This window comes from Vulpes lagopus, chromosome 13, assembly GCF_018345385.1.
Source record: "Vulpes lagopus strain Blue_001 chromosome 13, ASM1834538v1, whole genome shotgun sequence".
Classification (NCBI taxonomy): domain Eukaryota; kingdom Metazoa; phylum Chordata; class Mammalia; order Carnivora; family Canidae; genus Vulpes; species Vulpes lagopus.
In genome coordinates, this window is record NC_054836.1 from 56498626 (window position 1) to 56522268 (window position 23643).

At 44.2% G+C, this 23643-nt stretch overlaps 1 protein-coding gene across 1 annotated transcript in view; it reads right to left on the reverse strand.

Annotated features, from left to right (window-relative positions):
• Positions 1-21538, reverse strand: part of CTTNBP2 (cortactin binding protein 2) — a 143821-nt gene extending 122283 nt beyond the window's left edge. The window contains exons 1-2 of the mRNA XM_041727372.1: positions 21324-21538; positions 9267-9374 (exon numbers count right to left, since the gene is read on the reverse strand). Coding sequence (XP_041583306.1) covers positions 9267-9374; positions 21324-21404 — 189 coding nt within the window. The 5' untranslated portion in view covers positions 21405-21538. The remainder of the gene's footprint in view (positions 1-9266; positions 9375-21323) is intronic.
• Between the last annotated feature and the right edge of the window lie 2105 nt (positions 21539-23643).

Sequence of the window (23643 nt, forward strand, 5' to 3'; positions counted from 1 at the left end):
GTTACAATGAGGTGGCTAAAAGGTTATCAGAATGCCTCAGAGGTGCACTCGGTATTCTCAGATCAAAGGAAGTCATTCTTAAAAGGAACTGTTAAGTGAACAGTCCCCCAAATTATGAAAATCTTCAAAGTGCACAAAATGTATTCCTGTTTTCATGCCATTTGTAACTCTGCATCTATCCCGAGCCCAGTGTAAAACAAACAAGCTTTAATTTTCCTCACAAATGTCCTAATGATTCACAAATAATCATCAGCAAGAAGATGCTGCTTGAGTGAGTTCTGCTGCTAAATAATAGTGATAAACGTTTTGCTTTCATAGCACTATCAACCTCCATTTCTTAATATATAAAAAAGCACTATTTTGCCTGGTGTTCCATTTTTTCTTTCCTTTCACTAACAGTAAATGTTCATGAGGGAAAATAAAATTTCTCAGAAGAGTGAAAATTGATGTTTCCTATGTCTGTCTTACTGGGCAAAATATAACGCTAGTTACAAATCATCAGCTATTTGTATTTTATGAAGAGTGATTTGCATTCAGAAACAACACACAGCGTCTGGTCAACTCCTCTTCCTGTTTCTCCAGACATGGAACAAAGGCGTTATCTCAGCGGACAGGAAAGGAAACAATTTATGTTTTCATGAATTCAGCTCTGCTCAGCAAATTAATTCATTCATTAATTAAAATGAACAAAAAAGGGTATATTTTGGTCAATCAATTGCCTGAAATCATAGGAGAATTCTGAAATACAAAAGACTCCATGTTCTACTTAGCTGAAATCAGAATGCTCCTCTTTTATCATGACTTAGCAGACATGTCATAGGAGGAAAACCTCACAATACTCTGTAGCATAGCAGTGGCTGCTTTCAAAACCAGAGTGGAAGCATTATTCTGTTAGGTGATTTTAATTTATTTGAAGAGATTGCCTCTGTTCTATTGAAGACTCAACCCTGAGCCATAGAACTATAAAGGTTTTTTTTATATATATATAAAAAGCATTTAATTTCTATGTAAAAAACTATAATACAATTTTAAATAAACGTGGTATGTTGTGAAATTTGTTTAATGGGCATTTTCAAATGTTTAGTTTAGAGGGAAAATAAAATATAAATAAAATTTAAAAAATCACTACCATAATAAAATGTATTTTTAATTCCAGTATAGTTAATACATAGTGTGTATTAGTTACAGGTCTCCAATATGGTGATTCAACAATCCTATACATTACACAATATTATGATAAATGAATTTATCACTCATTTATCACACAACCTACTTCACTCATCCCTCCACCAACCTCTCCTCTAGTAACCATCAGTTTGGTCTCTATTTAAAAGTTTGTTCTTTGTCTTTTTTCTTTGTTCATGTATCTTTTAATTCCACATATGACTGAAATCACATATTTGTTTTTCTTTGATTGATTTGTTTGACTCAGCAGTATATCTTCTAGATTCATTCATGTTGTTGCAAATGGCAGGATTTCATTCTTTTTTCTAATATTCCATCGTGTGTGTGTATACACACACATACGTACATAAACATATGCACACATCACTTCTTTATCCATTCATCTAACAATGGGCATTTGGGCTGCTTCCATAACTTGGCTATTATAAATTATGCTGCAATAAACATATAGGTTGCATATATCTTTTCAAACTAGTGTTTGTGTATTCTTTGGGTAAATACCCAATAATGGAATTACTGGATCACAGGGTAGCTCTATTTTTAACTTTTTAAGGAACTTCCATACTGTTTTCCACAGTGGCTGCCCCAGTTTGCATTCCCCCAATACTGGATGAGGGTTCCTTTTTCTCCACATCTTCAACACTTGTTGTTTCTTGTGTCTGATTTTAGCCCTTCTGACAAGTGTTAAGGTGATAGTTAACTGTGGTTTTGAATTGTATTTCCCTGATGATTAGTAATGTTGAGCATTTTTTCATAAGTTTGTTTGCCATCTGGGTGTCTTCATTGTAGAAATGTCTGTTCATGTCTTCTGTCAATTTTTAATTAGATTTTTTTTTTTTTGGTGTTGAGTTGTATAAGTTCCTTATGTATTTTGGATACTCTTTGTTGGATAAGTCATTTAAAATATCTTCTCCCACTCTACTGATTGTCTTTCAGTTTTGTTCATTGTTTCCTTTGCTGTGCAGAAGCTTTGTATTTTGATGTAGTCCTAATAGTTTATTTTTGCTTTTGTTACCCTTGCCTCAGGAGACCTATCTAGAAAGATGTTGCTATGGCCAATGTCAGAGAAATTAATTACTGCCTATATTCTGTTCTAGGATTTTCATGATTTCAGACCTCACATTTAGATCTTTAGTCACTTTGAGTTTATTTTTGTGTATGGTATGAGGGAGTTGTCCGGTTTCATTCTTTTGTATACAGCTGTCCAGCTTTCCCAACACCATTCACTGAAGAAACTTTTTTTCTCATTGCATATTATTGCCTCCTTTGTTGAAGATTAATTGACCATATAATTGTAGGCTTATTTCTGGGATTTCTATTCTGTTCCATTGATCTATGTGTCTATTTTTGTGCCACTATTACTATTTTGGGTTTAACTTTATTTTTTTAGTAGTCTCTACACCCAATGTGAGCTTAAACTCACAACCCCGAGCTCAAGAGTCACCTGCTCTTCCAACTGAGCCAGCCAGGTCCCCCGGTACCATAATACTGGTTTTATTACTACAGCTTTATAGTATATATTGAAATCTGGGATTGTGATAACACCAAGTTTAGTTCTTTTTTTAAGAATGCTTTGGCAAAAAAAAAAAGAAAAAAGAAAAAAGTAGAATGCTTTGGCTATTCAGGGTCTTCTGTGGTTTCACAGAAGTTTTAGTTATTATTTGTTCTAGTTCTGTGATAAATGCTATTAGTATTTTGATAGGGACTGCACTGAATATGCATATTGTTTTAGGTAGTACGGACATTTTAACAATATTTGTTCTTCCAATTCACGAGCATGAAAGTTCTTTCCATTTCTTTGTGTTGTCTTTAATTTCTTTCATCAAGATTTTATAGTTTTCACACTACAAATCTTTCATCTCCTGGGTTAAATTTATTCTTAGGTACTTTATTATTTTTAGTGCAATTGTAAATAGGATAGTTTTCTTAATTTCTCTGCCAACTCATTATTAGTGTATAGAAATGCAACAGATTTCGGTATATTGATCTTGTATTCTGACCTTAACTGAATTCATTTATTTCTTCTAATAGTTTCTCAGTAGAGTCTTTAGGGTTTTCTACATTTAGTAACATGTCATCTGCAAATAGGGATGGTTTTACTTCTTATCAATTTGGATACTTTTATTTATTTTTCTTGTCTGATTGCTATGGCTAGGACTTCTCTGTTAAGTAAAAGTGATGAGAGTAGACATCTTTGTCTTATTCATGATCTTAGGGGAAAAGCTCTTAATTTTTTTTACCATTGGGTATGATGTTAACTGTCAGTTTTTCATATAAAATATGTTGAGGTATGTTCCCTGTAAACCTACTTTGTTGAAATTTTTTTTTATCATGAATGGATGTTGTACTTATAATGAAATGTATTTGAGCAGCATTTTCTTGACCAATATCACTTTATAGAAGTGTTTCCCAAATGGGGGCAACTGTGGAACCCAAGGGAAGACCCGTGCAGAGGTGCTACTAGCATCTAATAAACAGATAGACCAGGGCTTCGGCAAAGCATATCACAATGTACAACATAGCCCTCTTCTCGCAATAACCACAACAAATACCAGTCCCAAGTATCAATAGTGCTGAAGTGAGATAACCTGCTTCAAAGCAAAAACCATTCAAAGCATTGTTTTAAATTGAGTTTTGAACCCAATGAACTGTTCATGTTTTTTAAAAAGGAAGATCATTCTAGACAAAATCTGAACATATGTAGTCACAATCTGAGAAAACTAAAGCATGGCCCAAATGACATGACTTGGAACAATTTTAAACATATAAAAGGGGGACGCCTGGGTGGCTCAGCGGTTGAGCATCTGCCTGTCACTCACAGCATGATCCCAGAGTCCCAGGATTGAGTCCCACATTGGGCTCCCTGTATGGAGCCTGCTTCTCCCTCTGCCTATGTCTCTGCCTCTCTCTGTGTCTCTCAAGAATAAATAAGTAAAATCTTAAAAAAAAAAAACATATAAAAGGTATATACAAAAATAAATAAATAAAAGGTATACACAACGTTGTAAGTGGAAAGAATTTTGGCATAATTGTCTCCACTTATATTCATTTTGAACTTTCATTTTTAGACCTAGTACACAGTAGGTATTCACCAAATATTTGAGGGAAAGAGGAAAGGAAAGATCTATTTTCTTGTACCATACCCCAGGATATTTTATAACATTAAACCAAACAAATGGACTACATTAGGTTATTAGATGTCCTCCAAAGTCCTCCCTTCCTCCATATTACTGAAAGGAAGCCAGCCAGCCAGAACAATTACCCAGTCTCCAACTCTGCTGGGTGTGTCCACAAAAGTTCTCCCTGACACACATGATGTTGCTTTTCTTCATTCCCTCTCTTGCTCCCTTTACCATAGGTTTGGGATGCAGACATGGCACTGACACAGTTTCAACCATGCCAAAGAGTCTAATACCCTAAGGAAAGCCATAAGATAGATATAATTTGGGCTACTGAATGACCTACTTGGCTTAGAACTACTTCTCCAGCACAGATCGCTCACTTCCAGAAGGGTACATGAGAAATAAACTTCGTATTTAACCTATCATACTTTGCGCCTCTTTGTTTCAGTCACTTATACAAGGCAATTCTATAATCTGATATCCCCTATGACACAAGTACTATAAATGCATTCTGTCTGAAAAATTGTTAAACTGGTAATTTAAAGAAGTTTCAGTGCAAATAATACTTGAAAATCTGTGTTTTATAGTAACTATAGGTTATGAGGAAGAAATGCCATGTCAATAATACTGCTAATTCTCATTTATCAATCTAAAAGGAAAAAGAAGGCATACAAGAAATCTGGATCTGATTGTCCAAGGAATTCATAGTTTCAGTGATGTAATATTTATGTAAACTCACACTAATGACAGCCAGCTGGACCCTGTAAAATGTAGGCTGAAACACAATTTTGACCCCTAAAATTCTGTAATTATAGCATTTTCATCTTCTTGTCCTTGTTTCCCTTTGATTAAGGCACGGATAAAAATTCTAGAAGCAAGAAGGAAAAGAAGTGAAAGCCAGAAGATTCCACAAACTAAACCTTATCAAATAGATGATCTCTTAACAGGTTATATATTCAAATTTTGAATATGCAATTAAATTTAATTCAAACGGCTCTGTATCTCTCATGGTTTTCAGAAAATGTAGCTGCTTCTCCTAGAGCACATTCTCAATTAAACTTCAGTTTTTTCTTCCAAACTTCATTTGGCATATCTGTTTAGTCAAAGATTTATTCCTACTTTTTGTGGATGAGGGGCAATCACTGATAAAATACCTCTTATGCAATTAAAATATATTTCAGTTAAGCAGTTCATATTTTACAATAATGCTACACTTATTAAAATATAATCTCCCCAACAAAAATTAATCTCCTGAATATTATATGTTATAAAGTCAAGGACTTCTACTGGGAAATATTTTTACCTTAAACACGAAAGTAATAAAAGTACCAAGATACCTATTGTAATTTCATAACATCTTCCCCTCCAAATCATATTTATGAATTGTTCTGATAAGTTTATTGCCATTAATCCAATAATCTACATAATTGTTTGTGATAACTTGAAAATCAAAAAAACCCAAGGGCCACCTGGGTGGCTTAGTCAGTTAAGCATCTGGCTCTTGATTCTGGCTCAGGTCATGATGTCAGTGTCATAAGATCAATCCCCGCATTGGGTTCCACACTGAGTGTCGAGCCTGCTTTGGATTTTCTCTCTCCCTTCTGCCCAATACTGCCCCTGCTGCCACTCACACTCTTAAAAAAACAAACAAAAAAAAAACACATCAGGGTAGCATGATTTAAAAGTAAAGCGTGGTCTAAAATACCTTTTTAAAGATTCTAAAATTCTAAAGGATTTGAATGCCTCATAACACAATCATTTCTAAATTTTCATATAGTTCATGGTATAAGCTATATTTTTAAAGGAATCACAATTTATATATTAATTTTAAAAATATTTCCTACATTCAGAGAAATATTACTTTTGACATTTTTTTAAAAACAAGATGTATTTGTCTCCCAATTGAATAGCAATATACTGATTGCTGATTGAGCAGATTTTGAATTTTAATTCAGGAATATCTTTATCGCATTATATGAAATAAAAATAAAAGTTTCACATTCTCTCTCCTACCCATTTTTTTTAGCCAGCCACTAATTTATATTCCATTAGTAAAGCAAAAGGCAACTAAACGACACATCTGAACCCAAGTAAATAGTACCCTAGTTTCAGTAGTTCCAGTGAATGCACTCAAGGGAACAGTGAGTGACCACAGTGAGTCTACGACAGCTACGACAAATATAGGAAAATGGTATCATCTACTCTTAAAATTATCTAAACAAATCAATCACAATTCTCAAAATTTTAAAAATGACAAAAAGCTTTAAGAATCTCCAAACATACCAAGTTCATGGATGCTACATTTTCTACCGGAGATGAAGTCACCATCTCCCTGGGCTTCCTTTTTGTTTGTCTAGATTTTAATCTATAAACAAAGTAGGCTGGTGTCAGCCAGTGCTTCTCCACAGGCCAGTCCCCTAGAAGGTGATTTGGAAATAGGCAGAGCACTTTGTTTTCACGGTGACCGGCACGTAGGGCAGGGCGAGGGGTGTGCCAACATCCAGGAACTGTCTCAAGTATCCCTGAACTTTCAAATGTCCCTCTATTCATTCCTTTCATAGAACCTTCTCAGTATGACCACTTGAGCTAAAGAGCAACTCCTTTTACACATAAGTTGTTTCAATTTAGTTTTAACAAACATTAATTTTCCAGGGCCTCAACTTCCATGTAAATGTACACTTTTGTTTGGAATTTTACCAAGATTCATTCACCATCTCAGGGGAAAAAAAAAAAAAAGAAAATCACCTCATGCATGGCAAATTCACTCAACTGTATCGGACTCCCGATAAGCACGCCTGGATCAGGATTCTTTTGCAATGACTGCACTCATGGCAATGCCACCAATAGGTGCAAACCGCCACTTACTTTATCATGTCTTCCACTAGACATGTGTGAGCATTTGTACACTGAAATGTGTATTTTGTTATAAATTATTTCCTGTTATCACAATCAGGGCAGTGTACTGGTTATTTTTAACATAACCTACTTACATATACAGTTATCTATACACTTCATTGTGGAATAGTTAAACAGTAATGCAAAACATTTTATAAAAGAAACCAACCCCCCCCCCCCACCAAAACCCCCACTAAATTTGGAGGGATGCAAACCACTGACCTAGATTATGTAGCAAGGCTCCTTGCAACTCCAACATTTCTTGATTCTACGGAAAACTTTCATTTTGGCAAGCCCTGATCATTACCAAACCTTTAACTCTACTCTTATATTTGAAAGCATAGCGATTAAGTTAAAAAGAGAAATAGGGACGCCTAGGTAGCTCAGCGGTTGAGTATCTGCCTTTGACCCAGGGCGTGATACTGGGGTCCCGGGATCAAGTCCCACACTGGGCTCCCTGCAGGGAGCCTGCTTCTCCCTCTGCCTGTGTCTCTGCCTCTCTCTCTCTCTCTCTGTCTCTCATGAATAAATAAAATCTTTAAAAAAGAGAGAGCGAGAGAGAAATAGTACAGTTGCTCAGATGATAGGTAAAAACACAGACTCTGCTAAACTTTCAAACATTTGCACAGTGGTGGGAGATGTCACAGTAGCTGATGCCTTTTTCAGAAGGCAGGGACAGAAAAATACCAGAGGTAGAACTGGAGCCTCCATATCCATTTGGTCTCAAAAGTCTACACTATTGGGCTCACAGGTGACCCTGTCCCTCCTTTGGGCTGAGTGCAATTTTGTCTGTGATATACTGTCTTAGCAATTCTCCCACAAAGTTCATTTGTCAAGAAAATATACGCTGGCAAGCAATGCAAATGCTTCAAGTGTGGAATGAGGTGAATACCTCTCACAACCAAACCTCCTGCACAAGTCTACTTGGCAAAGCTTGTCATTCAGAAAGCACCACCTTCAACTCATTATTGGCAGCTGGTATAACCCTACTCCCATTTTTCTGAGGCAATCACTCTCTGTCATCAGACTGAGGAGTAATTATCCCCACGGTACCAATTTCCAGCCCGTGAAAATTAACTGTAGCCACCCCTTCCCTACACAACTGGATTCTCAGCACACCCACCTTCTTCATTATGTCTGACCATCCACCGTTGTTATTATACCTCTTTCCCCCACTCTATTAGCTCCCATATGGGGCAGAAATTCAGCATCTATAGATGTTCATATATTAAATAACCTCCTAAGACAAAGTTTGAGGACCCCCCACCTTGGGGGGAGAGAGGGGGTGTTCAGAAAATAAGCCCGTACTTCATAGATAATAAATATAGTCATCCTGGCCAAATAACCAAGATTATATACAAAGTATTTACTATAAAAGAAATAAAACAGAAACACTTAGGTTTGGCTAATATACCAAAACAAGTACAAGACTAACAACCACCAATGACAAAACTGTGCATCAAGAAAACTTAATGTTATGTTTAAAGCAATAAAAATCTTAAATATTTAAATAATGTATAGAATACTTCACAAGCTGTGAAAATTTCAAAATTTCTAGAAGATCGGATGAAAACGTAATACAACAATGGGAAGGTATATGTAGTTTTTAAGAGATAGACATGTTAGTTTTTAACTCTTCAGAGTTTCAGAAAATAAGAAGTCATTTATAATTTACACAGGAAGGAAAAGCTCTATTATCAGCAACATCTTTTATAAATGACTCTCTTAATTTTTTCCTCCCTGACCTCACAGGCACATATGATACCAAACTTCCAATTTTCTAAAAACTTATAACCGAATAACCACATGAAACAAAACAGCTTAAGTCTCAAGTTTCTCATGCTAAACACTTTAGTCTCAATCCCCATCATTAGACTGACCATCTGACTTCAGTGTTTGGGGTTTATAAAGATTATGGGTTGGCATTTGGGGTGAGGGGTACATTTTAATCAGATGTAACATCTTAAATATACATGGTTCAAAAATTAAGAAAAGCAGCTTTGCCATTGGCCCTGAAGAAAGAAAATGATACAGCAACGGGGCTTGGCCCCAGAAGCTTCTTACCCGCAGGGCCTCGATGACCAGGTCTCTGGCCTCCAGCTCCCCTTCCATCACGCTGAGGAGCATCCGAAGCTCTGATTTACTGAGAGTGTCCACATCAAACTCTTTTTTCTGTAACACAAATATTGAAGAAGCAATCACAAAGCTCTTCATAAGACAATACACACATCTTCAGGTATGCAATGGATCATTTTTATCTCAGTGGCTCAGCAAATCCCAGCAGTGCAGGGGCCCTATTTAGCAGCAGACAATCTATGCCCAGACCTTCTAGGAGGGGGTAGAAACCAGGAGGCCTAAATCCCAAATCTCTTCACTAAGGAGATCTATTTTCCCCAGCCTGCCTGCCCACCTGGATTCAGAATCTGTTCAAATTGGGGCAGAAATGTTAAAGTCTCTGGAGTTTCTATCAAAACAGGCCTAGTGTAAGTTCAGGAAAAGTTGCAGGGGTAGCAAAGAAAGCATGAGAATGTATTCCTAGAAGGGCCCCAACCAACATAGAGGCTCCTGGGAGGTTATTATAAATTCCAGGACATCCAATAATAACAGGTCATGTTTATAGAAGGCTCTGCAGCAGAGGTAACCAGCTGGCAGCCTTCAGCCAAATCTGGCCTACAGATGTGTGTAACTTGGGCAACAAAGTGTTTTGTTTTTTCACTCAGCCAGCATTTAAAAAAACAAAATTTTGTAAACCCTGAAGATGTCACCCAAAAATCCAGATCTCTGGTTTCTCTTCAAAATTCAGGTGACCAGCTAGCCCTGGATTTGCATTCCCACAGAGTAATAATCTGCAGAAGCAGGTAGGGGCAGTCCCTTTAGAAGGAGCATGCTCTTCACTTTGCTGCCCTGCCCTCCCCACCACACACACACACACACACACACACACACACACACGCAGGCATGTGTATTCACTCGCATTTAGTCAACTGGGTCCGTGCTCAGGCGAGTCTGGAACCTGCCACGTGGTGATCAAACGCTTGCTTGGGCAATGCCTCCGTAGCTCCTTCCCGTTCCAAAGGTAGGCCAAGTAGAGCAAGCGAGACTTCCAGAGACTCAGTTACACCACGAGGTATTAGCACCGTGGCCCAGGGATTGCAATCCTCATCCATCACTCTTCCAGCCCTGCTGTCTCTTCTCCACTCCTGCTCTGGTCACTGCATCCAGTTTCACCTCTTCAAATCCCACAGATATACCACGATGCCCAAAACTCTTGTCTCCAACTCTGCCCCCTTCTTTCCTGACAAGCTTTCAAGCAGGTCTTTTGGCAGCCAAATTAGAGAAGATCAACTTGAGCCCTCACAGCTCAGCTTGGGGTGAATCCACAGCCCGGGCTCCCTTTACACGCACCATCCAGAGAGCCCTTCTGGGCAGACTCCTTGGATAAACCCACTCCCATCAGAGGGAGAGGGACACGTTCGCCCCCAAATGCCTCAGAATGCCCAACCCTCAGAAGCCATTCTTCAGGCCATTCTGGAACATCATTTCACATTTGCATGGCACCCAAGGGTTTCCAAAGTATTCTCAAAGAACCAAATCTAATATGTAAGGTATTATCGCCCATCTTAGGTTAAGAGAGCCTCAACCCAGAGAAGTTGGATGACACAGCCACCTCGTTCCACCAAGAAACGACAAAACGACAACCAAGTGCTATGACTTGTCTGCACACTTTACAAGCACAGGGACTGCATTCTAGAGATGGAAAATGGTGCCATTCTATCAATCAGCCAATAAGAACTCGTTTAGCACCCAGATACCTGACTGTATATTATCCTCGTGATGACACGTAAGCAAACACTGGCAAGCCCATAAATGATTCCAGGGCCTTTCAAACAGGCATAACCAGAACTGGCTATTTCTCAGTTTCAAAGAAACCTTCTAGGAGGAGATAACAGCACAAAGGGGAAAGAGATCAGAGCTAGCAGGTTCTCCACAGAAAGATTTTAAAAGGGCCCTCCTCTTAAAATTGTTGCATTTTGCACACACATTAGAGCAGTTATTTGGAAAGGCAGGGGCTCAGGATGGAGAAAGAGAAAAGAAAAACCTACAGCCAAGCCTTAAGGATGGGTCATTTCTAGGATGCCCTTGCTCAGAAAATTAAGAGATCTTCCCTGTTGGGGCGCCCACGTGGCCCAGCTGGTTGAGTGCGAGCTCTTGGTTTCAGTTCAGGTCATGATCTCAGGGTCATGAGACTGAGCCCAACGTTGGGCTGCACGCTCAGCGTGGAGTCTGCTTGAGGATTCTCTCCCTCTGCCTGCCCCCCCCCCCCGGAATAAATAAATAAATCTTTAAGGAAAAAAAAAAGATTCCTTGTGAATTGCAGAATCTAATATACTAGGGCTCAAATTCTGCTCCCACTACATAGTGCTGTCACACAGGGTCTTATGACCCAATCGTTCTCAAAGGTGGGTGGGCAGAAGCAGCATGGGGAGACCTTGTTAACAGACTGGGGGAGGCGAGGGGGCACCTCTGGGGTTCCTGATACAGGTTTGGGGTGGAGCCTTGAATCTGTCTTTGTAAAGAGCTCCTGTTGCTGCTGCTGGTCCAGGATTACCCTGGGAGAGGCATTTCCTGGATCTTATTTGATCTGAACCTAATGTTTCACCCGCAAAGTTCTTACACATGAAGGAAGTAAGTGCTAAATAAAAGTGGTGATTGTTGTTATTTGCACGAGAACACCCAGGTGTTTTATGTAGGGAGGAGTGAGCTATTGGCTATAAGCCTATTTCTTTGAAAATCTACCAGCCTCAGTCCAATAAAAACTCAGTTTACTGACTATGATGAAAGACAGACTCTTTTATCCTGCTTCTTCCCACTGAGATGGGAGAGTAAGCTGCAATTCTTATGTGCTTTAGAGGGTAATGTTTTATTAATGCTGCTGCTGGTTGTTCTAAAGATTTTAATTAATTGTATATTTTATTGTCCTTGTTTCCCCGAAGCTTCATAAGCAAGGCACTCTATTTTAAATACTAATAAATTATGAAAGACATTGCCAAGATTCTGATTCATATTAGAGTCAAGAGTGCTTGCTCTGGTTCCATCATCATCAACATAACATGTGACCTGCAACCAACACTTCTGTTTTTTTAATATACCGCCATCAATAAAAAGGGAAATTCATTAAAATAAAAAAGTTATAAAGGTTCTTGCTAAACCACTGATTAGGTCACACCGAAAGGTAAAAAAAAAAAAAAAAAAATGTTTCCCATAACAGTGTATTAAGTGATGCACTATTCTATTTATTTTTATTTATTTTTTATTTTTAAGGATTTTATTTATTTATTTATTAATGAGAGACACAGAGAGGCAGAGACACAGGCAGAAGGAGAAGCAGGCTCCATGCAGGGAGCCCGATGCAGGACTCGATCCCGGGTCTCCAGGATCACACCCTGGGCTGAAGGCAGGTGCTAAACCGCTGAGCCACCCAGGGATGCCCCAACACTATTTTAAATATAGGGTTTGCCTGCCTGCCGCTCCCTCCCCTAGGCTTCTCACCCCTGGGTCCTCACTAAAAACACTACCACTTCCTGGCCTTCGAGAATAAGATAATTATAATACTAGTTTCAAATTGTCATTCTACAGTGCTTGATGTTTCTGTCCACTATCCTGGCAAACAGTAAGTATATGAAACCATGTTAAATGTCATTTATTTCAAAAATAAATTTGAAGTACTTTAGTATTGAAAATATAAAAAAGCCCAAATGCAAAAATCCCAATAAAAAAGTATCTTTGTTTTGGGGATCCCTGGGTGGCTCAGCGGTTTAGCATCTGCCTTCAGTCCAGGGCGTGATCCTAAAGTCCTGGGATCGAGTCCCACATCGGGCTCCCAGCAGGGAACCTGCTTCTCCCTCTGCCTGTGTCTCTGCCTCTCTCTCTCTCTCTCTCTCTCATGAATAAATAAGTAAAATCTTTTTAAAAAAAAAAAAGTATGTTTCATATGAAGTGGTATTTATCTGACTTGACACATGTATAGTACAGAGGTACTCAGGTATAGAAACATTATTAATGTTTTTCCTCTAAGAACAAAATAATGGCTCTAAATTTCTTAATTTTTAAACCATGTTGAGGTATGACTGACATACAAAATACCGTACAGATTTAATATATACAACTGCATTTGCAGATATAGGAAACCATCACCAGAATCCATGCCATGAATAAATCCATCACTTCCAAGTTTCCTCCTACCCGTTTTTTTTTTTGGGGGGGGGGGGCATAAATCTTAGATTTTAAATAGCAAACTAACTTGATAACCTAATTTTCAAAAAAAGAAGATAGGATAGATGCAAACGCCACCACTCCCATAACAAATTAGGATCTCCGACAGGACATGCATGAAAACGTGACACGTCCACACCCTCAACAATGACAACAAAATCACAGCAGACATGTTCACGCCCTAAGCTTTATTATTACTGTCCTTGTTTTCCTAAAGAAAAATCCAGATCTCATTTTTAAGTGACAGCAAGGCAGTCAAAAAAGAAGGGGGGGGGAGCTACATTTCAACTCCACAAGCCACACCCCTGCCTGTCATGTTTGATGTTTTCCAGGAAAAGTGCTTAACACCTAGTTTTAAAAATCTGACACAGGCAGCTTAACCTAATCCAGAGTCTGGTCATCAAATGGAGAGAGAGAGCTCGAGCCTTCTTTGGGATATAAAGGCATATACAAGGGAGGAGACACAACCCCAATCTCTTAGTGTTCAACACAGCAGTCTTCAACAAGCTCTAAATTACTCGGGGGTGGGGGTGGGGGTGGGGGTGGGGAGGGTATTCTTTCAGATTTTCTTATACAGGCTCAGAGAGGGAGGGAGGGAGGGAGAAGACGAAATAGAACCCGGCTGAGTTAAGTCTTCTTCAATTGCCAGAACTAAACCTACGTAGGCCAATACCAGTTCCCTCCACCACCACTCCACACTCTCACCTGGGGCGGGGGGTGGGTGGGGGGGGGCGGGGATCTAAAAATATTGGGGTTTATGTAGGGAATTTCAACAGTCACAGCCAAATAGGGCCAGAAGATCCTCACCATATCCTTTAAGAATATAAGGAGTCAGAGCATTGACCATTGACGGCTGCCAGAAAGCACTTAAGAGAGCCGATGCCCCGCAGGGGCAGGAGCACCTCCCAGATCTTTGCCCGAACTTCTGATCAAAGATCTAGTGACCAAACAGAGAGCCAGATTCATTCTCTGGCACTTCCCGCAGACACCGAGAACGTGTCCTCTGGTTTCAAGTCTCGTGGGCTACCCCGCGTGGGATCAACGAGTTTCCCACACGGCAAAGAGCCAGTGGGCCAGGAGGACATTACTTCATGTGCTCGGGCCTTCAGGTTTCTCGTCGGTAAAATAAGAATGTTGTCCTAAGTGATCTCTAAGATCTCCCCCAGCTCCAAATGTCCGGACTTCACAGGCTATCGGGGTTCCTAGGTTACTGCACTGAGGAAATTTAGGTCCTTTTATGAAGCCTTTGAAAAGTAGTTGAGATAAATTGGTTTTTGCCTCTTTGCTCTGAAGTTACAGACCTGTGTTTTCTTTCCAGTCTAACAGTGCGTGCTAATAATTAATAAGATGCATTCAGAACTTCCCACGTAAGCAAAATGTGTGGCTTGGGGATGAATAAGAGGCGGTGAAGAAGGGGGAAGGCAATGAAATTCACCTTAAAATTTCAAGGAGAAAATAAAAATCTGAAGACTGTATCACCAGCATGGCAAAAAAAATCCACCTTTCCAGGTACACAGAATATTTACAATATTAACATATGAATTCAGACACTTCTGTGGATTTTCATGAAGAAAAGCACATTTTCATGCTCTAAAATAATTTCAAATCTCTCACATTAACTCCTGCTTTGAGATTATTTCCCCCCCCCCCATTTCCTCGACTGGGAGGAAAGAGAGTTACTGACAGGGTTTGCATACCTTCGATTTTATTCTTCCTAATGATTTCTCCTCTAATCCGTGGGAATCCTATCTTTCTAGCTATCCTATCCTAGCTCAAATCCCACTCTCAGAGGTCTTGATGGACTCCAGAAATCTCTCCTCGTCTACGCTCAGCCCTACAGACTGCTCTACTGCTTCGTTCAGCAATTAATCACACCCCGCCTCGTGTATTTCTATATTTTCCACCCACACTAGAAATGTGAGGCCAGAGTATTGCATCCTCATGTGATTTTTACGTAACACGTATGCCCACCCACTTTTGGTATAAAATGCCTATTTCGTGCAGTCAGAACACAAAAAGCATATAAATCATGTGTAAAGGACACATCTGGGGCGCCTGGGTGGCTTAGCCTGCTAAGTGTCTGCTTTGGGCTCAGGTCATCATCTCCAGGTCCTGGGATAGAGCCCCATGTTGGTGGGGGGGCAGTGGTGTTCCTGCTCAGTGATGAGTCTGCTTGTCCCTCTCCCTCCACCCCTTCTCCCCACTCATGCCCACTCTATATTAGTAAATAAAAAAATTAGTATATACACACACACACACACACACACACACACACACCTGTCTTACTAAGACACAAGGTTGTGGCCCACTCTAAGGCCAACCAAGTAACTGGTCAATCATCTTCCATCTTCATTCATCATTTGTTGTTTCAAAAATCAATTAGAGTAATCTAATCTAGGGCCACTTGGTGTGGGGCTTTGAAGGACCATACTGAGAACGGGGGTCACCTCTTCATGGCTTCGCACCTCAAATCAACCCCGCCTGAGGGTTTTCATGCAAGACAAGCAACCTAGGATACGGAAGGGAGATAGAGCTCACAAGTAAACAGAATGCCAGGAAGGAAACCTGGTATGGAGAGAACTAATTTTGAGTATAAGCAAACCAGAATGAAAAGCAGAGAAGTAGCTGGGGCAGGGATGACAAGCTCTGACAATTAAGCGCAGCTACATCCCTTTTTCTCCTTTCAGAGCTCCTGTCTGTCTGCATGACCTCTTTGGGAAAAGAAAAAGACCACATCTCAGGATAAAACAAATGCCTATTTCCACTCTAATCCAGCTTTCCCCATGTTCCAACAGCCCTACATGGGACAGCTCCACATGCAAACTCGCATCCAGATCCAATAATTGCCCTTTAAGAAGCTTATCATGCATTGAAGAATGTCAGCTTGACAATCTGTAGGTGGCGAATGGCAGCATGCTGATTTTCAAATGAAGAAGCTGAGACAGAGAGTGCCAGGTGATATTCTTACAGTTACAGAGCCCTTCTGTGGAAGCACTCGGGTCTTTGGAATCGTCTTTTTGCCTTTTCAATGAAATGTAAACGTGTCAGAAGCCAATCATTTGTGAACAAGCATGCAGAGTGATGTTAACTTGGTTATACTGCATTTACTATAACAACCTTGTAACTCCATCCTTTATCTGCTTGGCTATTTACTAACAATATATCTCAAGAGCGGTTTTTTTCCCCTAAGAAAAAATCAAGATTTCTATGGGCATGGCATCATACTGTGTGCAGCATTAATAACATGATCTCATTATTTTTGTACAAGGTATTTATAAAAGAGTAACACATTTTTAAAAATCCTTTGACTTCAATGTCATCATCATCTTTCCTGTACCTGTTCTCCATTTTTTAACCTAATGTCTAAAAGACAAGTTTCCATGTTATTTATACAAGTCTTTCAAAGGAGCCCCAGTAGAGAAGAATACAACTGAGCACACTGAGATCATCTTTTCTAAAGCAACACTCAGATATGCTTAGGTGGCAAAGTTTATGGGGGCAGAAGGGAGACAAACCGCTCTCTCTTTTCCTGGGCACGTTTAAAGTTGAATTCTAGCCCCCAGATTGCTGGGCATTTGCAGATTATTCCAAAGCCTTGTCTGTCTTCCTGCCCAATCTTTCCTTTTACTCCCTTTTCCTGTTTCCAAACTTCCTTCCATTTCTGCCTTGACCTCCCCTCAATCATCCCCTCCCTTCATACCTCAGTGGGTGACCTGACCTTGACCCTACTAGAGGAACAATTCAGGATGGAAAGGATGCAGTTACCATTCCACCAATACATTCCCAGCCTCAGTCATTATTCTGAAGACAGATCATCTAAAGGGAAAACTAACAGTGTTAGAAATTATTACTATCATTTTGTTAAAACCTGTGAATCTGAAAGGTCGCTGAGAAAAACAGCTTGGAAAAAGACCATATACAAATGAAAACAAGAACCCAGAAAATCGGAAAAATCAGCGTTATCTTCCAGAAACAAGAAAAAACTCTATAACATCTATAATGTTGATTACTATAAATCATAAGCCACTAATTTCATTACAATCTAGTAACACACAAAGTAAATTTCCCAATCAGCCAAACAACGTTAAGTATTATGACACAGCTTCTTGCTGAGTGTTTTGTTTTCTTCATTCGATATATGTGAAACACCTACCACGTATTTGCCAGGCACAGGGCTTAACCTTCGCTTTCTTTTAGAGACAAAACCCACACTGCGTTTCTTGAAGGAGGCTGCCTCTTCCAGCTACAGCCCTGCCGTCCATGAGATCAGCAGCAGATATTTGTAAACGGCTGAATAAGTGCTCAGACTGAAACGTTTTCTCACCTCATAAAGTTACATGAAACACAAGAGGACAGAACCAACTGGCAATCTAGCCTAGGCATGGATTCAATCACTGAGAAGACAAATGCCTTTCTCTACCCAAAACTGCTCCTATGAGAAATGGAATAGCAACATACCAACAATAATAATAAAGCCGAAAAACAAAAAAAAGAAAAAAAAAACAGGCACAGAAGTATACATTTAAGAAGAAAAAAAGGGTGAAAAGCATCCTGTTGAAAAGCATCAGTTATATTCTAATTGTGGGGGAACATTTCAGTCTATTTCCTCAATTTCTAACCTATTTTTCTAACGTACACAGTTGAGATTGAAGCTGAAACCTCTATGCTCATCTTGGAAAGCCACTCGGATGTGCCCCAGGCCACCTTTCAAGAAACCCGAAGTACCAGCCACGTGGTACACAGCTTCCTGCAGTCTCCACCGCAGGTCCTCCTTCCATCTCTAGGCCCAACTCGGATGCCATCTGTCTGTGGAATGTTTCCAGGTCCTTGCACTAGGGATCCCCTCCATGACTCTTCCTCCCCAGATTCCTAATACAAAGTATTTGTGCCTTTCGTGACACCATCATGTCTGGTTAGATTCCTTGGTATTTATGTTTCTACAGCTGGAACGCAATGTGTTACTTCTTATGGCAGCAACGATGTAACTCGAAACACCATCATCTATGGTAAGTGGGGGATAATGTGTTAAATCTAAATTATTCCCTACTTAATTCTGCTGTGAAACTTTCAATATTCTGTAGCTGCCATATAACTATGGTTTTTGTTTCTATTTTCAGGAAAGCTTAGCACAATTGGCCAAGAAAGTGCTTTTCTTTACATTTACATTCAATACTGTCACCTGGAAACAAAAATTTCCAAGGTACCAGCTGCTAATTTGTTGAATATTCCTTTTGTGCGTTTGATAGAAGCACTGTCCAAGTTTCTTCAGTATTATCACCATGACAACAAAAATTTATGTCTACTTTTTTGCATATTAGTTGCTCCAGAAAAGTCCAGAATGACAAGAATGTCCATCAGCTTGCCAACCACGGCTCTAAAGGGATCTCCATTTTCCTCTCACTCTTAAATTCTTTGGTGACAATAAAAAAAAAGCAGGAAGATTTCTGTTTTCCATACTGCCTCATCCATTAGGAGTTATTTTCAGAGTAGAAATAGCAATATAGCCTATAAAAGTCATCCCATTTGGCTACGGCACTGAAAATAACCCAGGTCTCCTCAGCATGGTTCACAGCGAAGACTATTAATATGATCCTATTGAATAATGTAGCTGTTACCCAGCTTTACACTTGGGATGCTTTCAGGATTTAAACAGCTAAGAACAAGGATCACAAACTAAATTTAAAACACTCCACTGAAAATCACATTAAGCTGAAAACTATAAATTAAACTTGTCTCTAAGCAACAATCTAAATAGTCAAAACTTAGTGAAAACACTCACTTTCAAAAATAGCCTACTGCTTTGGAGTCTCCATTGGCTCGCGACTGCCAAATGTACATATAAAAGTGCCTAAGATGTAAACTAATTCGAAAGGAAATAAATCTCTAAAAGCCCCCCCCAAAATAAAATTTCACTAAATAAAATGAAAAAAGCTAAGTCCTCAGTTGCCATGAATCCAAAAATGCATAAAAATGTCTTTGATTTTTAATCATTAGACCTCCAACCTGGCTTCAATTTTAAAATCAGTCTATGCATCACGGAAAGTGATACGGGCGGGAGGGGCCTCTGTTAAGTGAACAGTAAAATGGCCCAGGTCACTGCATAAGCCATCATCAGGACTTTACTAAAAAGTCATTTCTAAAAAAAAAAAAAAAAAAAGGTATTGGATCAAGCATCCTACTGCATCCTCCGAGGATTCTACAGAACAGAAATAAAAAGTGTCACTGTCACATTTCCCCCGTGGCCATGATCGTCACCCGGGGCGAAATGACAAAATCCCGCCTCTCGGCCGCGAAAAGTCGGACTCCTGGAGGCTTTCGGCAGCGGGAAGCGAGCACCGACCTCGTCAACGAAACCTGCCTGGGGTCCAGGGCTCCGACCGTGGGGCCGCCCCGAGCTCGGCCGCCGCGCTGGGCGGGTCGGGGCGGGGCGGGCCGGGCCGGGCCGGGTCGGGCCCACCCCGCGGGCAGGTGCTCGGCGGTCGGCGGCGGCCGCTCGGGGGCGCCGCACACACCCGTCCCGGCGCGGGGACCAGCCGCCCCACGTCGCCCCCGCAGCCCCCACGTCGCCCCCGCAGCCCCCAGGTCGCCCCCCGCAGCCCCCAGGTCGCCCCCTGCAGCCCCCAGGTCGCACCTCGCAGCCACCTTGCAGCCCCCAGGTCTCCCCCAGGTCGCCCCCTGCAGCCCTCAGGTCGCACCTTGCAGCCACCTTGCAGCCCCCAGGTCTCCCCCAGGTCGCCCTCTGCAGCTCCCAGGTCGCCCCCCGCAGCCACTTTGCAGCCCCCAGGTCGCTCCTCGCAGCCACTCTGCAGCCCCCAGGTCTCCCCCAGGTCGCCCTCTGCAGCTCCCAGGTCGCCCCCCGCAGCCACTTTGCAGCCCCCAGGTCGCTCCTCGCAGCCCCCAGGTCGCACCCCGCAGTCACCCTTCAGCCCCCAGGTCCCAGGTCGTCCCCTGCAGCCCCCAGGTCGCCCCTATAGCCCCCAGCAGCCCCCAGGTCGCCCTCTGCAGCCCCCAGGTCGCCCCCTGCAGCCCCCAGGTCGCCCCCTGCAGCCCCCAGGTCGTCCCTTGCAGCCCCCAGGTCGCCCTCTGCAGCCCCCAGGTCGCCCCCCGCAGTCCCCAGGTCGTCCCCTGCAGCCCCCAGGTCGCCCCCCGCAGTCCCCAGGTCGTCCCCTGCAGCCCCCAGGTCGCTTTTCGCAGCCCCCAGGTCGCCCCCCGCAGCCCCGGGAGGAAGGCGCCGCTCGCTCCCACCCCCCAGAGGTCTGCGGCGTCTACACAGCCCGTTCCGCGGGGTATGTCACCGAAGGGAGCCGGATTCCTCTGAGCCCTGCAGCTCACGTCTTCCGTGCAAAGAATGAAAAGTCGATTTTTCCCGAAAGTTTCCGATGAGGACTCGCAAGTTTTGCAAGCGGCACCCGGCAGCCCCGCTCCCCGGGGCGCTGGCGGGGCGCTGGCCGGTCGCGCCCCCTCCCCTCCCCTCCCGTCCCCTCCCTCCCCTCCCCTCCCGGGCTGCGGGCTCCCCGGGGTCCGCCTCCCGCAGGAAGCGGTGCGCCCCGACGCGGGGAAGAGCGGCCCCGCGGGTCCCGGCCCCCCGCCCCCGGCCCCGGCCCCCGGCCCCGGGCTCCGGCGCTGGCCTCCCCCCGCGCGGCCCGGGCTCGGGGTCGGGGGTCGGGGTCGGGGTCGGGGTCGGGGTCGGGGTCGGGGTCGCGCGGGCGCCGCTCGGCGCACACAATGGCCCACCTGCCCGGGCCGCGCCGATGCCCCGAGGCGGCCTCCCCCGCGCCGCCAGCACCGCCCGGCCCGGCCGCAGGGCCCCGGCCCCGCCCGCCCGCCCGCCCGCCCGGCCCCGCGTACCGCCGCCTCCGCCGCGCCGCCCGCCGCGTCCTCCGGGCCGCGGGACACGCCGGGCTCGCAGCTCGCGCCGGACGTCGCCATCTTCCCCTGCGCGTCCGCGGCCGAGCTCGCGGCGGCTCCGGCCCGGCCTCCCCGCGGCGGCGCTCAGCTCCCGGCGTCGGCCCCAGCTCCGGGCACGCGGCCGCCACCGCCGCCGCCGCCGCCGCGCGCCCCCGCCCCGCCCCGCCCCGCCCCGCCCCGGACGAGCCCCGCCCGCAGACCGCGCCCCGCCCCGCCCGCCCCGCACCCCCGCTCCCGCCGCCTGCGAGCCGCGGCCCCGGGAGGCAGCTGCGGGCATCGGGCGCGCGCCCGGGCGGGCGGAGGGAGCGCGGCCCCGGACCAGGGAAGGCGGGCGGCCCCGGGGGACCCCAGCGCGGAGGCCGGGCGCCCCGAGCCCCAAGGGCCTTCTCGGCCGCCGCCTCCGCCCCGCCCCACCGTGGAGCATCCTACAGGGCCGCCCCCTCCGCCCCGCCCCCGGGGGTCCCCCAAGGCCGCCCCCTCGGCCCCGCCCCTGGGCACCCCACAAGGCCGCCCCCTCCGCCCCGCCCCTGGGGGTCCTACAGGGCCGCCCCCTCCGCCCCGCCCCGCCCCTGGGGTCCCACGGGGCCGCCCCCTCCGCCCCGCCCCTGGGGGTCCTACAAGGCCGCCCCCTCCGCCCCGCCCCTGGGGTCCCACAAGGCCGCCCCCTCCGCCCCGCCCCTGGGCACCCCACGGGCCCGCCCCCTCCGCCCCGCCCCTGGGGTCCCACAAGGCCGCCCCCTCCGCCCCACCGTGGAGCATCCCACGGGGCCGCCCCCTCCGCCCCGCCCCCGGGGGTCCCCCAAGGCCGCCCCCTCGGCCCCGCCCCTGGGCACCCCACGAGGCATCCTCTTCTTCCTTCTTGGAGCTGCTGTTTGCTGTCGTGGGGGGTGCGAGGTTCCCCCCCCCCCCCCCCCCCCCCCCGGGCGCGCCCCTGGTGCGGATGCGGCCCCGCTCTGGCCCAGCCTTGCCCTGCGGGAGTCCCGCTCCGCAAACCACCAGCGCCCCAGCAGAACGCGTCCTGCCGCCCTTCCTCCCGCGCACCGCCCGCTTGGCCTGTTCCTTCGCGCACAGCCTCTTTTGCAAGAACCGTGGAGCAGGGCCCCTTGTTTGTTTCGTTTTCTGACCCAAGTCTGGGTGGGTCTTGAAGGGCTAACCCAAAAATGTCAAGTGTCACTCTTGTAAAAGGAAGCTTTCTACTTTTAAGAGAATTTAAGAGACCCCCATGAGGTGGGGACAACGCACACACGCATAATTTTTTTTTTCCTAAAAATTGATTTTAGGAGAATGACGGGCCTCAGAACATATACCATGAGATGAACTAGGCCCAAACTCTTAATTTTCTCTTCCCACATCTGATTCCGTTCCTACCCTTTCCTGCCAATTCCCAGGATGTGAAAATCTATCACCTTATCAAGACCATATGGTACAGGCCTCCCCAAATCACCAGAGCCCAAAAATGTGTCGAAAGCACAAAATCAAAGGGAGGCATTCAAGCTGTGTCTCAAAAAAAAAAGTAAATTCAAACCACAACCCGATCCTGGACTTAAAATTCTGCAAGATGAATAACTGGAATGTTCAGTCCAAGGGTTAACAGATCAAAGCTCATTTTTTAAAAAAAAAATGGCAAACTCCTAACGAAAGGTTTTGGCGCTCTAATTGCTTCACTTTCCAAAGTAGATCTAAATAGGATACAAACCGGGGTAGAGAAAATCTTTCCTGCAAAGGACCTGAAAGGGGTGGATCAATAAATTGTTAAAAGTTCTTTCCCCCATGGGGTCTACATCAGGCAAGAAGTTTCACCTGGAACCCTGGGGTTAAGGGTCGCAGGTTAGAAATCGCCTCCAGGTTATCCTGTAAGCAGAGGTGATCATTTATTTATTGTCTTGGACTTTATTCTGGTAGCTGCTCCCTCTCTGAGCCCTCCGATTTCCATCTCTGTTCATTAGATCATTTTCTTTTATCAAATATTCTCTCTGATACTGCTCGATATTAGAATAAGTAGACTATGCAATGAAAAGCATTTGACAGTAAAACTTCAGTGCTGAACTGACGATAAAAACGCAAGCTTCGAGCCCAAAACCTCCCTTGTTCTTTTCAAAATTCATTTTCACACATCAAAAGGCAATGAATTTTCTTGACACTGATACTTGTACTGATGTTCAATTACTGCCAGAGAAATTAACCAGCTCCCTTCTTGGGAGGGGGGGGGGGTGGAGAATAAAATAATAAACCTCACTTAGGTGTTAAGAACTAAGGATAT